Here is a 19399-nt window from a genome sequence, read left to right as displayed (position 1 = left end):
GTCAAGAATACTCAATGAGGAAAGGATAATCAATAAATGATGCTGGGAAAAGTGGATATTCAAATGTAAAAGAGTGAAATTGGACCTGTATCTTACATCATTAACATAAACAAAAATTAACATTAGCATTAAAAAAGTAAATAAAAAACATAATCATTAACAAAAATTAAGTTGAAATGGACTAAATACTTAAATATAAAACCTGAAGCCATAAAACTTCTAGAGGAAAACACTGGAAAACTGGTCTTGGCAATGATATTTTGGATATGACACCACAAGCATAGGCAGCAATAGCAAAAGTAAACAAGTGGGACTACATCAGACTAAAAAGCTTCTGTGCAGCAAAAGGAATCAACAAAATGAAAAGGCAGCCTTTTTGGAATGGGAGAAAATATTTGCAAACTAAATAGCTGCAAACCATATATTTGATATCCCAAATGTGTAAGGAACTCATACAACTCACAAGGAAAAAAAAAGCAATCAATCAGATTTAAAAATGGGCAGAGTACTTGAATAGACATTTTTCTAAAGAATACATACAAATGGTCAACAGTTATATGAAAAGATGCTTGACATCACTAATCATCAGGGAAATGCAAATCAAAAACACAAGGAGATATCACCTCACATCTATTAGAATGGCTATCCTTAAGAAGACGAGATAACAAGTGGTGTCCAGGACGCAGAGAAAAGGGAGCCCTTGCACACTGTTGGTGGGAATATAAATTGGTACAGCCATTATGGAAAACTGTATAGAGGTTCCTCAAAAACTTAAGAATAGAACTATCATATGATCTAGCAATACCACATCTAGGTATATGTCTAAAGGAAATGAAATTACTATCTCATATCTCTATATCAAAGATATGTCTGTACCTCTATGTCCATTGCAACATTATTCACAATAGCCAAGGGAAGGCAACAAACCTGTTTGCCTACCAACACGTGGATAAAGAAAATGTTATATATACATGTACCTAACATATGTACATGTTATCATATGTATATATATAACACATTTAGTGTATATAAAGATATAGATGCACACACACACACACACAGTGGAATGTTACTCAGCTATAAAAAGGAAGGAAATCCTGTCATTTGAGACAACATGAATGAACTTTGAGGGTATTATTCTAACTTATGTGTGGGGCCTTAAAAAACTGAACTCACTGAAACAAAGAGTAGATTAGTGTCCACCAAGGTCTAGGATATTGAGAAAATGGGGAAATGTTGGTTAAAGGGTACAAACTTCCAGTTAGAAGATGAATAAGCTCTAGGGATCTTCTGTCCAGCTTGGTGACTAGAGTCAACCATATACTTGTATACTTGAAAGTTGCTAAGAGAGTAGATCTTAAATGTTCTTTCACACATGAATGCACATAAAGAGCTAATTGCGAGATAATTATCTGTTAATGTGTGTTAGGTGATGTGGTAATGTGAGGTAATGATGTGTTAAGGGTAATGACTATCCTTATGTAGTAATAATTTCACAATATTTATATATACCAAATCTTCACATTGTACATCATAAACTTATACAATGTTATATGTCAAACATATCTCAATAAAGGTGAGGGGGAAAATTAATGAATCAATTGTTTCCTGGAAGTCCACAAATGAAGGCAAATGGCATAAAGTTAAATGGTATTCTTTTTTTTTTTTTAATTTTTTTTTTTCAACGTTTATTTATTTTGGGGACAGAGAGAGACAGAGCATGAACGGGGGAGGGGCAGAGAGAGAGGGAGACACAGAATCGGAAACACGCTCCAGGCTCTGAGCCATCAGCCCAGAGCCCGACGCGGGGCTCGAACTCACGGACCGCGAGATCGTGACCTGGCTGAAGTCGGACGCTTAACCGACTGCGCCACCCAGGCGCCCCAAGTTAAATGGTATTCTATACGACTTTAGCATTTGCTTCATTTTCTTACCTACAAGTGCCAATAAATTTAAGTTTACATTGTCATTGTTGCTGATCTACAGAAACATGAGGGGGACTGGCTAAGAATTACCACATCATAATAACAGGTAAAATTTTCTGAGCTTTTAGTATGTACCAGGGGCTGGTCTAAGGAATTGACACTATTAACTTATCCCCCACTCCTAATAATGTTATGAAGTGGGTAATCCTATTTTACAGTTAAGAAATGATGGCAAAGACACCTTGGAAGACAGTTTGGTGGTTTCTTACAAAACTAAATATACTCTTACCATATAGTCCAGCAATGGAATTCCTTTGTATTTACTCATAATAGTTGTAAACTTATGTCTGCATAAAAACCTGCACACTGATGTTTATATTTATAGCAGCTTTATTCTTAATTGCCATAACTCAGAAGAAAGCAAGATGATCTTCAGTAGGTGAATGGATAAACTATGGTACCTCCTGGGGATAGTTACTCAGTGCTAAAAGGAAATGAGCTACCAAGCCACCAAAAGACATGAAGGAGAGGTGTCTGGGTGACTCAGTTGGTTAAGCATCCAACTCTTGATTTTGGCTCAGGTCATGAACTTGCAGTTTGTGAGATGGAGCCCCATGTTGGGCTCCGAGCTACCAGCTTGGAGCCTGCTTGGGATTCTCCCTATGCCCCTCCCCCACTCACTTGGGCATGTGCTCTATCAAAATAAATAAACGTGAAAAAAAAGACATGAAGGAAATTTAAGTTCATATTACTAAGTAAAAGAAATCAATCTTGGAAAAGGTTACAGATGGTCTGATTCTGAGTATGTGATATTCTGGAAAAGGCAAATCTGGAAAAGGGGAACCTGAGCCACCCAGGTTCCCCAGGGATATTGATAATGGAGGAAACTACATATGTGTCAGGCAGGGGGTAAATGGGAAATCTTTGTACCTTCCTCTCAATTTTGTTGTAAACCTAAAGCTGCTCCATAATAAAGTCTTAAAAATTTTTTTTAAAGAAAAAACTATGGCAAGGAGAGTCTCAGTTTAACACATCCATGAAGCTCTAGACAGTTTGGCTGGGGCTGGTTAGTCTAGGATAGTTTTACCGGTGGTTGGCAAGTTGGCTACCAGTGTATCTTGGTTCTTTACTAGATGACTATTCTAGCATGCTACAACAGATTCATTCACACCAGGTTCATTCACACCATTCACACACAAAAATGGGCAAATTCCATTCGTCAAGTCACTGCTTATATCACATTTATTGATGTCCCAATAGCAAAAGCATGTGGTTAAGCCCAGATTCAGGAGATGGAGAAATAAACACTGCTTCATTTTGCTGTGTTTAATGGAGGATGGAAGGAGCAGCAAAGTCACATTATGAAGTGAATATAGAATGGCATAAATTATTGTGACTGTTTTTATAGTTAACCACACCAACTATGTCTGTAAATATCTTAAATAAAAATGATCTAAGTATTTCAATTAAAAGATAAAGACTACCAGGGTGCCTGGGTGGCTCAGCTGGTTGAGCATCAGACTCTTAATTTTGGTTCAGGTCATGATCCCAGCCAGGGTCATGGAATTGAGGCCCACATCAGGCTCTGTGCTGAGTGTAGAGCCTGCTGGAGATCCTTTCTCTCTCTCTTCTGTCTCTCTCTCTCTTTCTCACCCCTTCCTTCTCCCCTGCTTTGGCAAGTTGGCTCTCTAAAAAAAATTGAGACTATCAGACTAGATTTTATGTAAAAAGATCTACAAGACATACATTACATATGACAGAGAACGGTTGAAAGTAAAAAGATGGTGGAGGGAACAACATGCAAATGCTAACCAAAAAAATGCTGGGGTAGCTATTTTAATAGCTGATAGACTTTGAGAAAATAGATATTTCTTTTTTTTTTTTTTTTAATTTTTTTTTCAACGTTTTTATTTATTTTTGGGACAGAGAGAGACAGAGCATGAACGGGGGAGGGGCAGAGAGAGAGGGAGACACAGAATCGGAAACAGGCTCCAGGCTCTGAGCCATCAGCCCAGAGCCCGACGCGGGGCTCGAACTCACGGACCGCGAGATCGTGACCTGGCTGAAGTCGGACGCTTAACCGACTGCGCCACCCAGGCGCCCCTAGAAAATAGATATTTCTAAAAATAAATAGGAACATAATGATAAAAGGAGCAATTCAACAGAAAAACTAATTCTAAATTTTATTGTCTCTTTTTTAATTTGAGAGAGAGAGAGAGAGAGAGAGTGAGTGTGTGTGTGTGTGTGTGTGTGTGTGTGCGTGCACAGGGGAGAGGGGCAGAGGGAGAGAGAGAGAGAGAGAGAGAAAGAGAGAGAATTCCAAACAGGCTCCAAGCTCAGCATGGAGCCCAATGTGGGGCACAATCCCATGACCCTGGGATCATAACCTGATCCATAACCTGAGCCAGAATGAAGAGTCTGATGCTCAACTGACTGAGCAACCCAGGTGCCCTGGAATATATATTCTTTTCAAGTGAATGTGGACTGTGTGGCAAAATAAACCATACACTGGGCCATATAGCAAATCTAATATACTTCATAGGATTGAAATCATGTATAGTCTCGTGTCTGACCACAATGGAATTAAACTAAAAACCAAAAACCATTACAAAACAAAACATTGAAAACTTCCCAAGTTATCCAAACTTAAGCAACATAACTCTACAAAAGCAGTGGATCAAATAATGACAATGGAATTTAAAAGATATTTTGAACTTTTTGATAGTGAAAATCAAAAAGGGATTTTTGCTTTCACTGGGATGCAGTAAAAGCAGTAATTTGAGGGCATGTTTGTAGCTCTAAATGCATATATTAGAAAGGAGCAAATACTGAATATGAATAATGTAAGCCTCCATCATAAGAAACTAAAAGAAAGAATATCAAATTAAACCAAAAGAAAGTAAAAGGAAAGAAGAAATAAAGATATGTATGGACATCACTAAAATAGAAAGCAAACTTGTAATAGAGAAAATAAACTGAGCCAAAAGCTAGTTCTTTGAAAGATCAACAGAATTGATAAGCCATAGCAAGACTGACCAAAAAAGAAAACAATCCCACAAATATCAGGTATGGAAAAAGATTTTATAGATATTAAAGGGTAAACAAGAAGGCATTATGGACAACTTTACACCAATAAATTTGATCTTCAAAGAAATAAAACATTTCTTAAAAAATACAACTTGCAAAAATGACATGAGAAAAAATATAAAATTTGAGTAATTGTTAAAAAAAATAAATCTTCATTTATAAATCTCCCACAAGGAAAATTCCAGTTCCGGATGTTTTCACTGGTGAATTCTTCCAAATATTTGATGGAACAGAAAATATCAGTCATGTACAAATTCTTTTTTTTTTTTAATTTTTTTTTTTCAACGTTTATTTATTTTTGGGACAGAGAGAGACAGAGCATGAACGGGGGAGGGGCAGAGAGAGAGGGAGACACAGAATCGGAAGCAGGCTCCAGGCTCCGAGCCGTCAGCCCGGAGCCCGACGCGGGGCTCGAACTCACGGACCGCGAGATCGTGACCTGGCTGAAGTCGGACGCTTAACCGACTGCGCCACCCAGGCGCCCCAGTCATGTACAAATTCTTACAAAGAAAAGAAAAAGGGGAATGACTTCCTGATTTCTTCTATGAAGCCAAAAACATCTTTATATTAACCCTGGAAATTTCAGGACAAGAAAAACATAAAAGCAAAGCCCTAAACAAAATATAGCTAGGCAAATTCAGTGAATGATAAAGAAGATAATAAATCATGACCAAATGAGTATTCTAGGAATGCTAGATGGTTTCACATACAAAAAATAATCAGTGTAACTTACCACATTAACAGAATAAAGGAGAAAAATCTTATGATCATCTAATGTGCAGGCTATCCATTAAAAAAATTCAACATCCATTGAAACAATTCTCAACAAAAGTGGCAGGAAAGAAAATTGCCTCAATCTGATAAAGAACATCTTTAAATAATCTCAGATAACAAACCTAATGGATTCCTCAAGGGAATAAAACAAGGATATCTACATTTGATACTTGCATTTATTATCATACTGGAGACCCAAGCCAGTGCAATAAACAGGAAAAAATGAAAAAGTATAAAGATTGGAAAAAGAAGAAATATAACAGTTATCTGTCAATAACATAATTTGTATGTAGAAAATCCAAAAAAGAATTCTAAAACTTTTTTTTTTAATGTTTATTTTGAGTAAGAGAGAGAAAGAGAGAGAAAATGTGAGCAGGGGAGGGGTAGAGAAAGAGGGTGAGAGAGAATCCCAAGCAGGCTATGCCATGGGACTCAATCCCACAGAACTTCGAGATCATGACCTGAGCTGAAATCAAGAGTCGGAAGTTTAACCAAATGAACCACCGAGGCACCCCTAGAATTCTAAAACTCTTAATAAATAAGCAAATTTAGCATGATCACTGGATTTAAGTACATATAAAAACATAATTTGTGTCTCTATATACCAGCTTAAATTAAACAGTAAAATAAAAAAACAAAAGTATTTCTCATAGCAATAAAACACGAAAATAACAAAAAGGCACAAAAATTCTCAACAAAGTACTAACAAATTGAATCTAGTAACAAATAAAAAAATAATTTATACACCAGGACCAAGTGAGATTTATGCCAGGAATGCAAGGTTGGTGGTGTAGCATGCAAAAAATCAATGTAATATATCAATAGAATAAAGGACAGAAAGCACATGATGTCTGACAAAGAAAAAAAATTTAACAATATCTACTATCCTTTCATGATAAAAACACTCAACAAAGTCAGAATAGAGGAAAACTTCCTCATTCTAGTAAAGGGAATTTATGAAAAATTGACAGCTAACATCATAATTAACTAAGACAATGATTTCCCCCAAGGTATGTGGAAAATCCATACAAGAGAAGAGTATTCAGCAATAAAGAGTAATCAAGTAATGTTACATGCTACAACAAAGATAAATCTTGATAAAATTATGTTAAGTGAAAGAAGCCAGTCACAAAAAAACAAATATTGTAGGATTCCATTTATATGCACTATCCTGAATAGGCAATTCTATAGATACAGATAGAAGATAAATGGTTGCCTGTGACTGGGGGACAGGAGACGGGAATTGGGAATTACTGCTAAGGGGTGTGGGATTCCTTTTTCAGGCGATGAAAATGTAAAATCATTGACTGTGGGGTAATTGGGTGCATAACTGTAAATATACTAAAAACCACTGAAGTGAACAATTTGCAGGGCTCAAATTCACGAACCATGAGTTCATGACTTGAGCCAAAATCAAGAGTCAGATGCTCAACCAACTGAGCCACCCATGTGCCCCTGAAGTGAACACTTCAAATGGGAGAATTTTATGGTATGTTAATTATATCTCAATAAAGCTGTTTTTTATAAAGACATAAATGCTTTCCAATGAAAATTATAAAACGTTGCTGAGATAAATTAATGAGGACTCAAAGAAATGGAGAGATATGCCAATATTTGTGAATTGCAAGACTTAGTATTAAGATATCAATTCATCCTACATTTACAAGGTCAAAGAAAGCCAGTTAAGTCCCTCCAGGTTTCTTTGTGTAAATCAACCAGCTGATTCTTGAAATATATATGGAATTGCATAGGACCTAGAATGCCCAATATAATGAAAAAGAATAAACTTTAAAATGTATACCATGATATTTCAATACTTACTCTAAAGACAGCTTGGTATTAGTGCAAGATAGCTAAATATACCAATGAGAAAATATAGTACAGAAATAGGCTCACAGATATAGAGTCACTTGACTTATTACAAAGGCACCATTGCAATTCAATAAATAGTGATGGAGCAACTGGTGATACGTATGGGGGAAAAAATCTCTTGATCCTCACCTCAAAAGAAAGAAACAAAACAATTAATTTGAGATGAATCATAACTATAAATGTGAAAGGTGAAACAATAAGATCTCTAGAAGAAAAATAGAATATCTTCAGGTCCTATGGTAGGCAGAGGCTTTTAAACAGAATGAGACATCAGCTATAAATAAAATATTAATAAATTGGACTTCATTTAAATTAAAAGCAGCTGTTCTTCAAAAGACTTCATTATTAGAGTGAAAAGGCAAGCCATAGCCTGGAAAAGATATAATGCAAATGTCCTACAAAGACCTCATATCCTAGTATATACAAATACCTATGAATAAATAGAAAAAACACAAACTCATTTTAATAAAATGGTCAAAAGTTAAACAGGCAACTCAACATAGAAGTTATCCAAGTGACTGGTATATGAAAGGATGCTAAAGTGAGTATTCATCAGGGAAATGCAAATTAAAATCACACTGAGATACCACTACCCACCTTCTAGTATTGTAAAAATTAAAAAGACTGATAATACCAGGTGCCTAAAAGGATATGAAGCAACTGGAACCCTTTGCATTGTTGATAGAAGTGTAAATTGACACAACTTTGGAAAATGATTTGGCAGTATCTCCACAGGTACATACAAATCTACTATACGATCCAGCTATTCCACTCTTGGATTCCTAATAGAAATGAATGCTATGTCTCCCAAAATATGTAAGATTGACCATAGATTTATTAATAAGAAAAACTGGAGGGACACCTGGGTGGCTCAGTCAGTTAAGTGCCCGACTTCAGCTCAGGTCATGACCTCACAGTTTGTGGGTTTGAACCCTGCATCAGGCCCTGCACTAACAGTGTGGAGCCTGCGTGGCATTCTCTCTCTTTCCCTCTCTCTCTGCCCCTCCCCAATTCATGCTTTCTCTCTCTCTCAAAAATAAATAAATAAACTTAAAAAAAAAAAACGAAAGAAAAGAAAAAACTGAAACCCACACAAATGTGTATCAATACAGAATGAATATATTGTATCAAGATTTAGACTATGGCAGCCTGCAGGCAAAATATGGCCCGTCACCTATTTTGGTATGGCCAATGACCTAAGAAAGGTTTTACATTTTTAAATGGTTGAAAAAATAAGAGTAGTATTTTGCAATATGTAAAAAATTATATGAAATCCAAATTTCAGCGTCCATAAATAAAGTTTTCTTGGAATACAGCCACACTAATTTGTTTACATATTATCTATGGTTGCTTTCATGCTAGAATAGCAGAGTTGAGTAGGTGTGACAGACAACATCTGGCACATAAAACCAAAAATATTTATTTGCTGGTTAAAGGACTCATCTCGGAGTCTTAATGTTACAAAAACATGCCAGGCACATATCATTACATTGATTGTATTCAAATGAAGTTCAAGAATACACAAAAGTAATCTGTGGTGTTAGAAGTCCAAATAATGGTCCCTTCTAAGTAGAGTCACAGTTGACCAGGATGGGGCACAAGGGAACATTCTGGCATTTTGGAAATCAATGTTCTTTATCTTGATCTGTGTGTGGTGATTGCCTGTGTATGCAAAAATCATGGAGGTGTATATATAATATTTGTAGACTTTATGTAAATTATTCCTCTAAAAAAAAAAAGACTAAGGCTGAAATTACACTTTTTCCCATCTCTCTTCATTTCAATATAAAACTCATTTTTCAAATTATTTGCCAGATGAAATTCTTGTTTCTCCAATTTAGGTAGCCACTGGTAACTGTTTAAATTTCAGTTTATTAAAATTAAACAAAATTAAACATTCATTCCTTGGTCAAACTAACCACACTTAAGGGGCTTGAATAGTCATATGTGGCTTGTGGCTACTATACTGGACAGTGCAGATACAAAACACAGAATTGAGTTTTACAGAAAGTTCTGTTGGGCAGCTGTACTCCAAAAACTTACATAAAAGTTCATTTTAAAGGTGAGAAAACTGAAGTGTTGAGATACACAGTGCTGCATTCACTTCTTTTCCCATATTCACTGCTACAGATGAACTCTCAATGTGTCATTCATTTAACATTTCTATAATTATATAGGAATCTATTCTAAATTCATAACCATGCAAAGAAAAAGCATTTTGTAAGTCATAAAATACTTAGATTGTCTAATTAATCCCAGGCATCACCCTTATAGTCACACCGTTCCCGAGACACTCTCACAATCCCAAATGGATCACACGCGTATCCACTAACATGCCTCTTACAGTCTCAAACACAATCTGATACACAGCACATTCCCCACAGACCTCTCTTCCCCTGCAGAAGACACTTGGATAACAAACACATGTCCGTGAAGTGTGTCAAACCTCTGATGCCTCTTGAGCGGAAACCCGGGTGGTCACAGCTACTGCGTCTGAGCCACAGCTCTTGTCTGAGAAATCTGGACCCTACCTCCTGGCCTTCTGCAGCTTTTTCAGCCCTGGACTACATTTGTCTGAAGGCTTCACTACAAGACCCAAACTCTGGTAATCTTTTTGGGATTTTCTGGAGGAGTCACTTGAGTCAAATGAGATAGGTCGGCACACACGTAGTAGTAGCCTGAGATCCCCCATTCGAGCAAGGGAGACTCAAGGCTCGGGCCTATTCCGGGCCGCAGAATGTGGCCACTGCCTCTGCATTCTGTTGGATCGAGCGGCGGGAGGTGGGGGTGGGGGGGAGGGTGGTCACATTTTTGACTACATTTCCCGGAGGCCACCGCGTCCCTGCGCCATTTCGTACACTTATTCCGTTACGTCTTGATGCAGGGATCCAGTCTGCAGCGGTCAGGTGAGTGGACCGTCTCACTGGGACCCGCACGCTGCATTTAATTTGGAGCATCCAGAAAGAAGTTCTCATATGGTGCTGGGAATACCGGTATGCCAGCTGGGGCTCGGTGCTGTGAGGAATCGGGACGATCCCGGCTCTGGACTACGTTTCCTTTAGGTCATAGAGCTCCAGGTTGATTCCTTACGGAAGTCGGCCTTGCCTGGGGAGTAGCTGTGACCTTCTTCTCCGGCAATATCTGCACCGTCACTTCGGTTCAGACCGGCAGGGGCGTGGTGCTATTACCTTTTTCCCCTCAGCCCCTGTGATGTGGGCGTGCACTTAGCGCCCCTTCCGGCAGGCAAACTCCGCACCTTACCTTTGGTTCCGGTAGGACGGGATAGGGAATATGTTACCCTTAACGTTCCACCGTGCTGGATGTGTGTGTCCCTTTCTGTGGCGGCGCGATGGGCTCGCCTGCCGTCTTCTAATGCTTTTGGCGGCCAGGGATACTTCGCACCTGTGTACTTTACCCCCGTATGACACGGACAGAGTTCGTTGAGAATCGCGCGGTTCCAGGTGCTGCACTTTCCTCACTTTACTGTGCTGAGAACGTGACTATTTTGAAGCTGTATAATGAGGATTTACACCTGAAGCGCCCTAGGAAGGGAGAAGACCACCAAAATAGGATGCCCCATTCTACTTTGAGAGCCCTGTGGGGAAAATCAATCCCTTTCTCTGGCCTGAAGTTGTGGGAGATGATCCTAAATATTTTGTTGGCTGTGAGAAAGGCTTGATAGCCTATGATTGTTTAGTCCCTTCTACTTTTTCTAACAGAGCCACACAGGAAAGGAAAAGAATGTTGCACATCTAAAAGACGCCTAAAATGAGCTACCATTTTCTTCCTCCCCTCAAGTTTCTTTTCAAGATGTTGCAGTACGTTCTGCAACATCTTAAGGAAGAACCAGCCATTCAGTGACTTGTCCTTAGGCATTAGCTATCCCCATAAATGATGGCGCTCCAGGGATGAGCTCACTAGGCTAACTCCACTCCCAACCACACTACACCTGTTCTCTCCACCCAATGGCAAGTCGGCCATTTCTAAGATTTTTGATGAGAGAGAACTACACCCTCCGGAGGAAATTTGAAGATTTTTATTTTAACTTTATTATGGAAAATTTCAAGCAGGATAGAAAGTAATATAAACCCAATGTGCTCAATACCCACCTATAATTTAAAACGTTTGCAAATATCCTTACATCCTTCCTCCTTTTTTTCTGTAGCATTTCAAATATTGTATAATTTTATCCATATGTATACATATATAACCAAAAAACATATTTTTAGGTAACCACAGTGATGTTACCCCAACTTGAAAAACTAACAGTAATTCCATAATATCATATATGCAATACATACATATTTGTTTCCCCAATTTTTTCAAAGATAGATTTTTACAATTGGTTTGTTCAAATCATGATCCAGATAAGGTCTACACAGTGCATAAGGTTGCCAAACATCTTAATTTCTTTAATCTGTAAATTTCCCTTCTATTTTTTGCTTTTGTTTTATTTTAATTGGTATTACTGATTTGTTTTTTAAAAAAACTAGGTTTATAGAATATTCTACATTCTGCTTTTGGCTAATTGCTTCCTTAGGGTGTCATATAATTTGTTCTCCTATGCCCCGTATTTCTATAAATGAGTAGTTAGATCTAGAAACTTGATCAAATCCAGATCATATTTTGCATAAATCCCACTTTCAGACAAAAATAATTCATAGTTGGTGTCTTGTACTTCCTATTACATCATATCCTGAGGCTTTTAAAGTCTGGTGTCCCACTTCTGGTGATGCTATATTGATCAGTGTTCAAGGGCTGTCCACTTAACCTTTTTATAAGGCTCTCCTTTCTTTTTTCACCTATTAATAGAGGAAGGTATTGTCCACCCACCCACCCTCCTCCCTCCCGGGGGATAAAACTTGGTTCTTAGCAGGGCAAACTCTTAAGATATTGCAATGGTTTGTGGCCCTTGGAGCCACACAGTACATAAACACATATACAGTATAACCATGGCATTAAAATTTTATAGTTGAATAGTGGTTAGGGAAAAAAAGGTGTCTAAAAAGGCTCTTTCAGCCTTTTTAGGGGAAACAAGGGGAAAAAAGGTCAAGAAACACCTAAAGTTTATAACATCCATTTATGATTGATGGTGAGATCTGTTATTTCATTAAAGATTACATACAGTGATTTTTAAAAATTTAATTGTTTTATTATTTATTTTAGAGAGAGTATGAGTAGGGGAGGGGCAGAGGGAAGGAGAGAGAGAGAGAGAGAGAGAGAGAGAGAGAGAGAGAGAGAGATTCCGAAGCAGGCTCCAGGCTCTGAGCTGTCAGCACAGAGCCCCACATGGGGCTCAAACTCATGAACGGCAAGATCAAGACCTGGGCCAAAGTCAGATGCTTAACTGACTGAGCCACCCAGGTGCCCCTACATATAGTGATTTTTAAATTCTCTCACTTCCTTCTGCATTTCCTAGTTGGAGTTCTATAAATAAGAAATTTGCTTCAAAACTATTTGGTTATCCTCAAATTCAGTTCATATAGAAAGACAATATCTATTTGATTCTTTCCCTTTATATATTAGTTTTCAGAGAAATTAGTTCGCATCCTACAACCTCCTAAAGAGTCCCAAAAGTAAGTGAGTCAGTTTATTTGGAGTATTCATGGGTTTTGGAAATACATTTGATAGGTTTCCAACCACTGTAATCTTTTTTAGAGAGAGAGAGAGAGAGGACACATGTGTACATGAGCTGGTGGGGCAGAGAGAGAATATCAGGGCTCAGGGCTCAATGCAGGGCTTGATCTCATGATTGTGAGATGAGGACCTGAGCTGAAATCAAGAGTCAGTCACTTAACGAACTGAGTCACCCAGGTACCCCTCATTATTCCTTTTTATCTCAAACTGCCCTCTATGTATTTATTACTTTTTATTTTTTTATTTTTTTAATTTTTTTTCAACGTTTATTTATTTTTGGGACAGAGAGAGACAGAGCATGAACGGGGGAGGGGCAGAGAGAGAGGGAGACACAGAATCGGAAACAGGCTCCAGGCTCTGAGCCATCAGCCCAGAGCCCGACGCGGGGCTCGAACTCACGGACCGGGAGATCGTGACCTGGCTGAAGTCGGACGCTTAACCGACTGCGCCACCCAGGCGCCCCGACTTTTTAAAATGTATTTATTTATTTTGAGAGAGAGAGAGAGAATCCCAAGCCGGTTCTGTGCTGTCAGCATGCAGTCAGACACAGGGTTCAAACTCACCAACTGTGAGATTATGACCTGAGCCGAAATCAAGAGTCAGACACTTAACCGGCTGAGCCCCCCAGGTACCCTGAACTGCTCTCTCTTTAGCCAGTGGGAGTCCCTTCTGGTCAGTTCCTATGTCTTTTGACATGATCATATAAGGATTGATAGCTTATTTACTTTCTGGCACAAGCTGTCCCAAGTTCACCTTGTACATTTCCTGTGCCAGATCCAAAATGAGCCATCTCTCTAAGGAGTTCTGGTTCTTGTTATGGATCATGGCATATAGAGACTACAGTTTGGATATTAGGAATATTCATTGTCATAGGGCTGTCATTTCTTCTAAGGCTTTTCAGAGGACAAAGCTCATAACTTGTTTTTAATGTATAAACCATAATCATGAATTCATAATCATATTTCCATTTAGACCAATGATAACAAGGTTTTTTTCTATTTGATTTTATAACTTTGTCTCTCCTTTTATACTGACATTCTTGGTTGCTAACAACGTTAATATAATTAGTCTGTTTTACTTGAAAATGTACTTATTATGGTGTCAAAACAACAATGGCAACATTACAACTATCAAAATAGGGAATGTTTGTAAATTTATTTTGGTTATCATATTCCCTATATTTAAGGTTCATGTGTTACATTTGGTTATGTCTCTTAATATCTTAATCAAGTATAAATGTTCTCATAACATTTATTCAAAAAAAAATTTTTTTTTTTTTAATTTTTTTTTTTCAACGTTTATTTATTTTTGGGGGGACAGAGAGAGACAGAGCATGAACGGGGGAGGGGCAGAGAGAGAGGGAGACACAGAATCGGAAACACGCTCCAGGCTCTGAGCCATCAGCCCAGAGCCTGACGCGGGGCTCGAACTCACGGACCGCGAGATCGTGACCTGGCTGAAGTCGGACGCTTAACCGACTGCGCCACCCAGGCGCCCCAAAAAATTTTTGTTTTGATATAATATTACACCCCCAAAATAGTAGAATGAATTCTCATATGCCCTTATAGTTTTATTAAATTGTTAACATTAGCTTTTCATTTGCTCTTTCCTTCTACATATGTTCTTTTTTTCTGAACCAGTCGGTAGTAATTTTCAGATATCATGTTCCTTTATCCATAAAAATACATCAGTGTATTTTTCTAAGTACAAGGACTACCACTATCATTCATTTATTAAAATCAGGAAATGTAGCATAGATATAATAATTATTTAATTCAGAATTCATAGAAAAATTTCACTAGTTGTCCCAGTACTGCCCTTTATAGCCTTTTTTCCCTTGATCTGGGATCCATTCCAGAATCACATCTAGGATCAAATATTTCATTTAGTTATCACATCTCTTTAATCTTATTTAATCTGAAATAATTCCTTGTGTATGCCCATTGGCTGCCTTGTGGATGTTGTTTGTATTTGATCATGCTTTTTTATTTGACTTGGGATTTGAGGATTAAATAAAAGTAATGTTTTATTCTACAAAAGTTATTCACCATGTCTCATAAAAGACAAATTTGGACTTAGCTAACAAATGACTTTATTTATTTATTAAAAAAATTTTTTTTGACATTTATTCATTTTTTGAGAGACAGAGACCGTGTAAGCAGAGGAGGGTCAGAGAGAAAGACACAGAATCAGAAGCAGGCTCCAGACTCTGAGCTTGTTAGCACAGAGCCGGACGTGGGGCTTGAACCCACGAGCTGTGAGATCATGACCTGAGCTGAAGTCACCCCTGGGAATGACTTTATTTAAAGGATCACTGCAGTGAGGGAAGGAAGACTTGTAACTGGGAGAACACTCCAACCATAAGATCTGCAGGCATCTAAAAGGTCAGGCAGAAAAGAATTTTTTTTTTATAAGGAAGATAAAGCCAGAAAGAACTGGGACAAGTGGGGAGTCAGAAGTGTAGATTTTGTTCTCTGAAGCTTGTATCATTGTTAAGAGGGTTGTTTGCATCCTTTGCTGGTTCAGAATACAGGGTAGGCCAAAGTTCAAAGGCCTGAGAGAAGGAGAGAAGCCTGGCTAAAGTTTGGTCAAGTAAAGTTATCAGGCATTTTTGTCCAGATTAGTGAGTGGGGTCAAACAGCTCAGCTAGTCATTTATGAGACAAAGAATGGCCATTTGGAGGTTCTGCCTGGCCTTCTCATAGGTTAAAAAAGGGAGGAAGGGTCATCCTACAGTCTTATCTAAGTCATAGAGGGAAGGGAGGTTCATTTCATTCAGCTGTTTCCTAGTGTATAAAGGATGAGGGGGTATCTCTCATTGTGGCTATGGCTATTTTTCAGGATCATAGTTCTTGGATAAAGTTTAACATTGTGAAACCCACCAATTATGTCAAGGGCTGAGAAGTTAAAATGTTGACAATATGTGAATGAAGATCAAGTGACCAGTTAAAAGTTTCTTCTATCTAGTAGAAGTTAAGTTCACTAAAAAGAATTTTTAAGAAATTAATTTTTCAATTGTTTTACCTTTTGTTGAAAAAGAATGGTTTTGAATGATATATTAAAATTTTAATTACATTGTTTATATTATATACTTTTTTTTTGATTTTTTAAATGTTTTTTTATTTTTGGAGAGAGAGTGAGAGACAGAGCACAAGCAGGTAAGGAGCAGAGAGAGCAGAAGACACAGAATCTGAAGCAAGCTCCAGGCTTGGAGCTGTCAGCACAGAACCCAATGTGGAGCTCAAACTGAGCTCAAACTCTCACAAACTGAGATTGTGACCTGAACTGAAGTTGGACGCTTAACCAACTGAGCCACCCAGGCTCCTCTATATTATATAAACTTATATATATTTATATAAACTTATATATAACTTATATATACTTACATAAATACATATATTACAGTGTATCTGACCTATTAAAATTTCATGCTGGAGGGGGACAACTAGGAAAAAATGTCTAAAATGGCTCCTCAGAGGGGCAATGATAGAAAACAATGTTGGGAAATACTGTTTTAGCCATTTGCACAAATCTATTTTTATGTCTTTCAGGAAGTATTTCAAGTTTTTCTTCCTACAGGTTTTATGCATTTCTTGTCAACCTTAGGCCTAGATACTTCATCCTTTTTGTGGCTTCCTAAGTTCTGTGAGCCATCCTAGCAAAGTATCAAACCTAGGAGGGGACTGTGGGAGCCCCCAATTTATAGCTGAGTGATCAGAAGTACTGGTGGCCAGGGATTTCAGACTGACTTCTGAAGTCAGGAGCAGTCTTGTAGGATTGAGCCCTTAAGCTGTGGGAGCAAAGCATCTCACTTTGTGTGTATATGTGGGGGGAGGGGGGGGAGGGGAGGTATCTGGAGAAGCTGATCTCAGGGCTCCCTAGGTATGCCCCTATCCTAAAGATGTGAGATGCCCTGGAAAACTAGCACCCTGTGAGGTCCTATTCAGCATCAGGGGGATTCAGGAGAAGTTTGGCCTGAATTCTTTCTGCTGTAGCTGTATTCCACTGGATTTGCAGGAAAGCTAAGATTTTTCCAAACTCCCTCAAAGAGGTAAAATAGGGGTGGCTGAATGGCTTAGTTGGTTAAGTATCTGACTTCAGTGCAGGTCGTTATCTTGCAGCTCGTGGGTTTGAGCCCCACATCGGGCTCTGTGCTGACAGTTCAGAGCCTGGAGCCTGTTTCAGGCAGGCTCACATTCTCTCTCTCTCTCTTAAAAATAAATAAACATTAAAAATTAAAAAAAAAAAAGAGGTGAAATAAAGTTAGTGTCAAGGTGCTTATTTTGTGGGCTCTGAGGCAAGGTTTATCTCATGGCTTCTGTTTCTCTCTCCAGCCCTGCGTTCTCTGAACTCTGCACATCTCCAGGAAAAGAACCCAGAAAACCAATCAGTCCTGATAGTTCTAGAAAACATGCCCCATGTGAGTTATTATTTCATTTTTCCTTTTTTTTTTTTAGACTTTTTTTTTAAATTTTTTCATAATCTCTGTACCAAATGTGAGGCTCAAACTCACGACCCCGAGATTGAATTGCATGCTCTACCGACTGAGCCAGCCAGGGGCCCCTCATTTTTCCTTCTTGAAGTGATGTGTTGAGTGATGTGAACACCAGATTTATTTATCCCCAGATTTTCTGCCTTGCTTAGCTGCCTGAAGGAACCACTCCCAATTTTCTCCCATTCCAGTGGCTAATCCTAGCAAAGAGCTCCATTCTTCTCTAAATGCTTTTCCCCTCACCAGAGAGTGTTTAAGTATTTTTTCAGATCATTCTACATATTTTACATGCAAAGTCTTCTGCCAGGAGTCCTAAGGAAGCAGTATTAAGAGCAGTATTCCTAATACTAATACTCCCCTTAAGAGCAGTATTAGTATAATGGTTTGGTGAGGTAGTTACATGGGACATATGGCAAACTGATCTCTATAGACCTGGGTTTCCCACTTGGAAGTGACAGCATTTCTGCTGGGTGTTCCAAGTCTCAGTGTATGATAAGATTTTCTGCAAGGCTTTTAAGATTGGGTGAGGAACTGAGTCCCGAGAAGGAAGAGATCTTGCCTCTTGCAGTTTCCTGTTGATGCCATGACAAATTACTATAAACTCAGTGACTTAAAACAACATAAGTTTATTATCTTATATTTCTGGAGGTCAGTGTCTGAAATTAGTTTTACAGGCTAAATTTAAGGTGTTGGTAGGTCTGAGGCGAATCTATTTCCTTGCATTTTTCCAGCTGCTAGAGGCTGCCACGTTCCTTGGCTTGTGGCTCCCTTCCATTTTTACAGCCAGCAGTCATCATTCTGACCTCTGCTTTCATTATCACATCTCCTTCTCGGCCTCCCTCTACCATTTAATGTTTATTTATTTCTGAGACAGAGCATGAATGGGGGAGGGGCAGAGAGAGAAGGAGACACAGAATCAGAAGCAGGCTCCAGGCTCTGAGCTGTCAGCACAGAGCCCGACATGGGGCTCGAACTCACAGTCCGTGAGATCATGCCCTGAGCCGAAGCCGGACGCTCAACCTATTGAGCCACCCAGGCGCCCCTCCCTCTACCATTTAAAATACTCTTAAGATGGGGCGCCTGGGTGGCACAGTCGGTTAAGCGTCCGACTTCAACCAGGTCACGATCTCGCGGTCCGTGAGTTCGAGCCCCGCGTCAGGCTCTGGGCTGATGGCTCAGAGCCTGGAGCGTGTTTCCGATTCTGTGTCTCCCTCTCTCTCTGCCCCTCCCCCGTTCATGCTCTGTCTCTCTCTGTCCCAAAAATAAATAAACGTTGAAAAAAAAAATAAATAAATAAAATAAAATACTCTTAAGATTACATTGGTCCCAAGCAGATAATCCAGGATAATCTTCCCTTTTAAAGATCCTTAATCACATCTACAAAGTTCCATTTGCATTATAAGGTTACATACTCACAGTTTCCAGAGATTCAGATGTGGACATCTTGGGGAGGGTGTTATTCTATGTACCACAGTCCTCTTACCCAGGAACCAATGAAAGGATGACCAGCAGTCAGGTTTACCTTGGAGTTGGCCAGAATGTGTCAGTGATACCTGAGGCACCTAGATTGGCATCCATAAGCTAGCTGTAGCCTAGGAACACAGAAAGTAGAA

General features: G+C 38.7%; 2 protein-coding genes across 14 annotated transcripts in view; one reads left to right on the top strand and one right to left on the bottom strand.

The window, feature by feature from the left end:
- ZFP30 (ZFP30 zinc finger protein) overlaps window positions 1-19399 on the top strand; it is a 59075-nt gene that overhangs the window by 28479 nt on the left and 11197 nt on the right. For 9 of the 13 annotated variants that reach the window (XM_045440946.1, XM_045440952.1, XM_045440951.1 and 6 more), the window contains one exon: window positions 17629-17714. In XM_045440946.1, coding sequence (XP_045296902.1) covers window positions 17629-17714 — 86 coding nt within the window. Of the gene's footprint in view, window positions 1-9788; window positions 10264-10317; window positions 10652-17628; window positions 17715-19399 lie in introns of those variants that run through there. The other 4 variants (XM_045440950.1, XM_045440953.1, XM_045440954.1 and 1 more) reach the window with 4 other exon arrangements.
- ZNF790 (zinc finger protein 790) overlaps window positions 19133-19399 on the bottom strand; it is a 56369-nt gene continuing 56102 nt past the window's right edge. Inside the window, exon 7 of the mRNA XM_045441049.1 lies at window positions 19133-19378. Within this exon, the coding sequence (XP_045297005.1) occupies window positions 19330-19378 (49 nt within the window). The 3' untranslated portion in view covers window positions 19133-19329. The remainder of the gene's footprint in view (window positions 19379-19399) is intronic.

The sequence above is a fragment of the Leopardus geoffroyi genome, chromosome E2 (genome assembly GCF_018350155.1).
Source record: "Leopardus geoffroyi isolate Oge1 chromosome E2, O.geoffroyi_Oge1_pat1.0, whole genome shotgun sequence".
NCBI classification, from domain to species: Eukaryota; Metazoa; Chordata; class Mammalia; order Carnivora; family Felidae; genus Leopardus; species Leopardus geoffroyi.
Note: the sequence above shows the minus strand (reverse complement) of the source record. Positions and strands in the feature narration are given on the sequence as shown.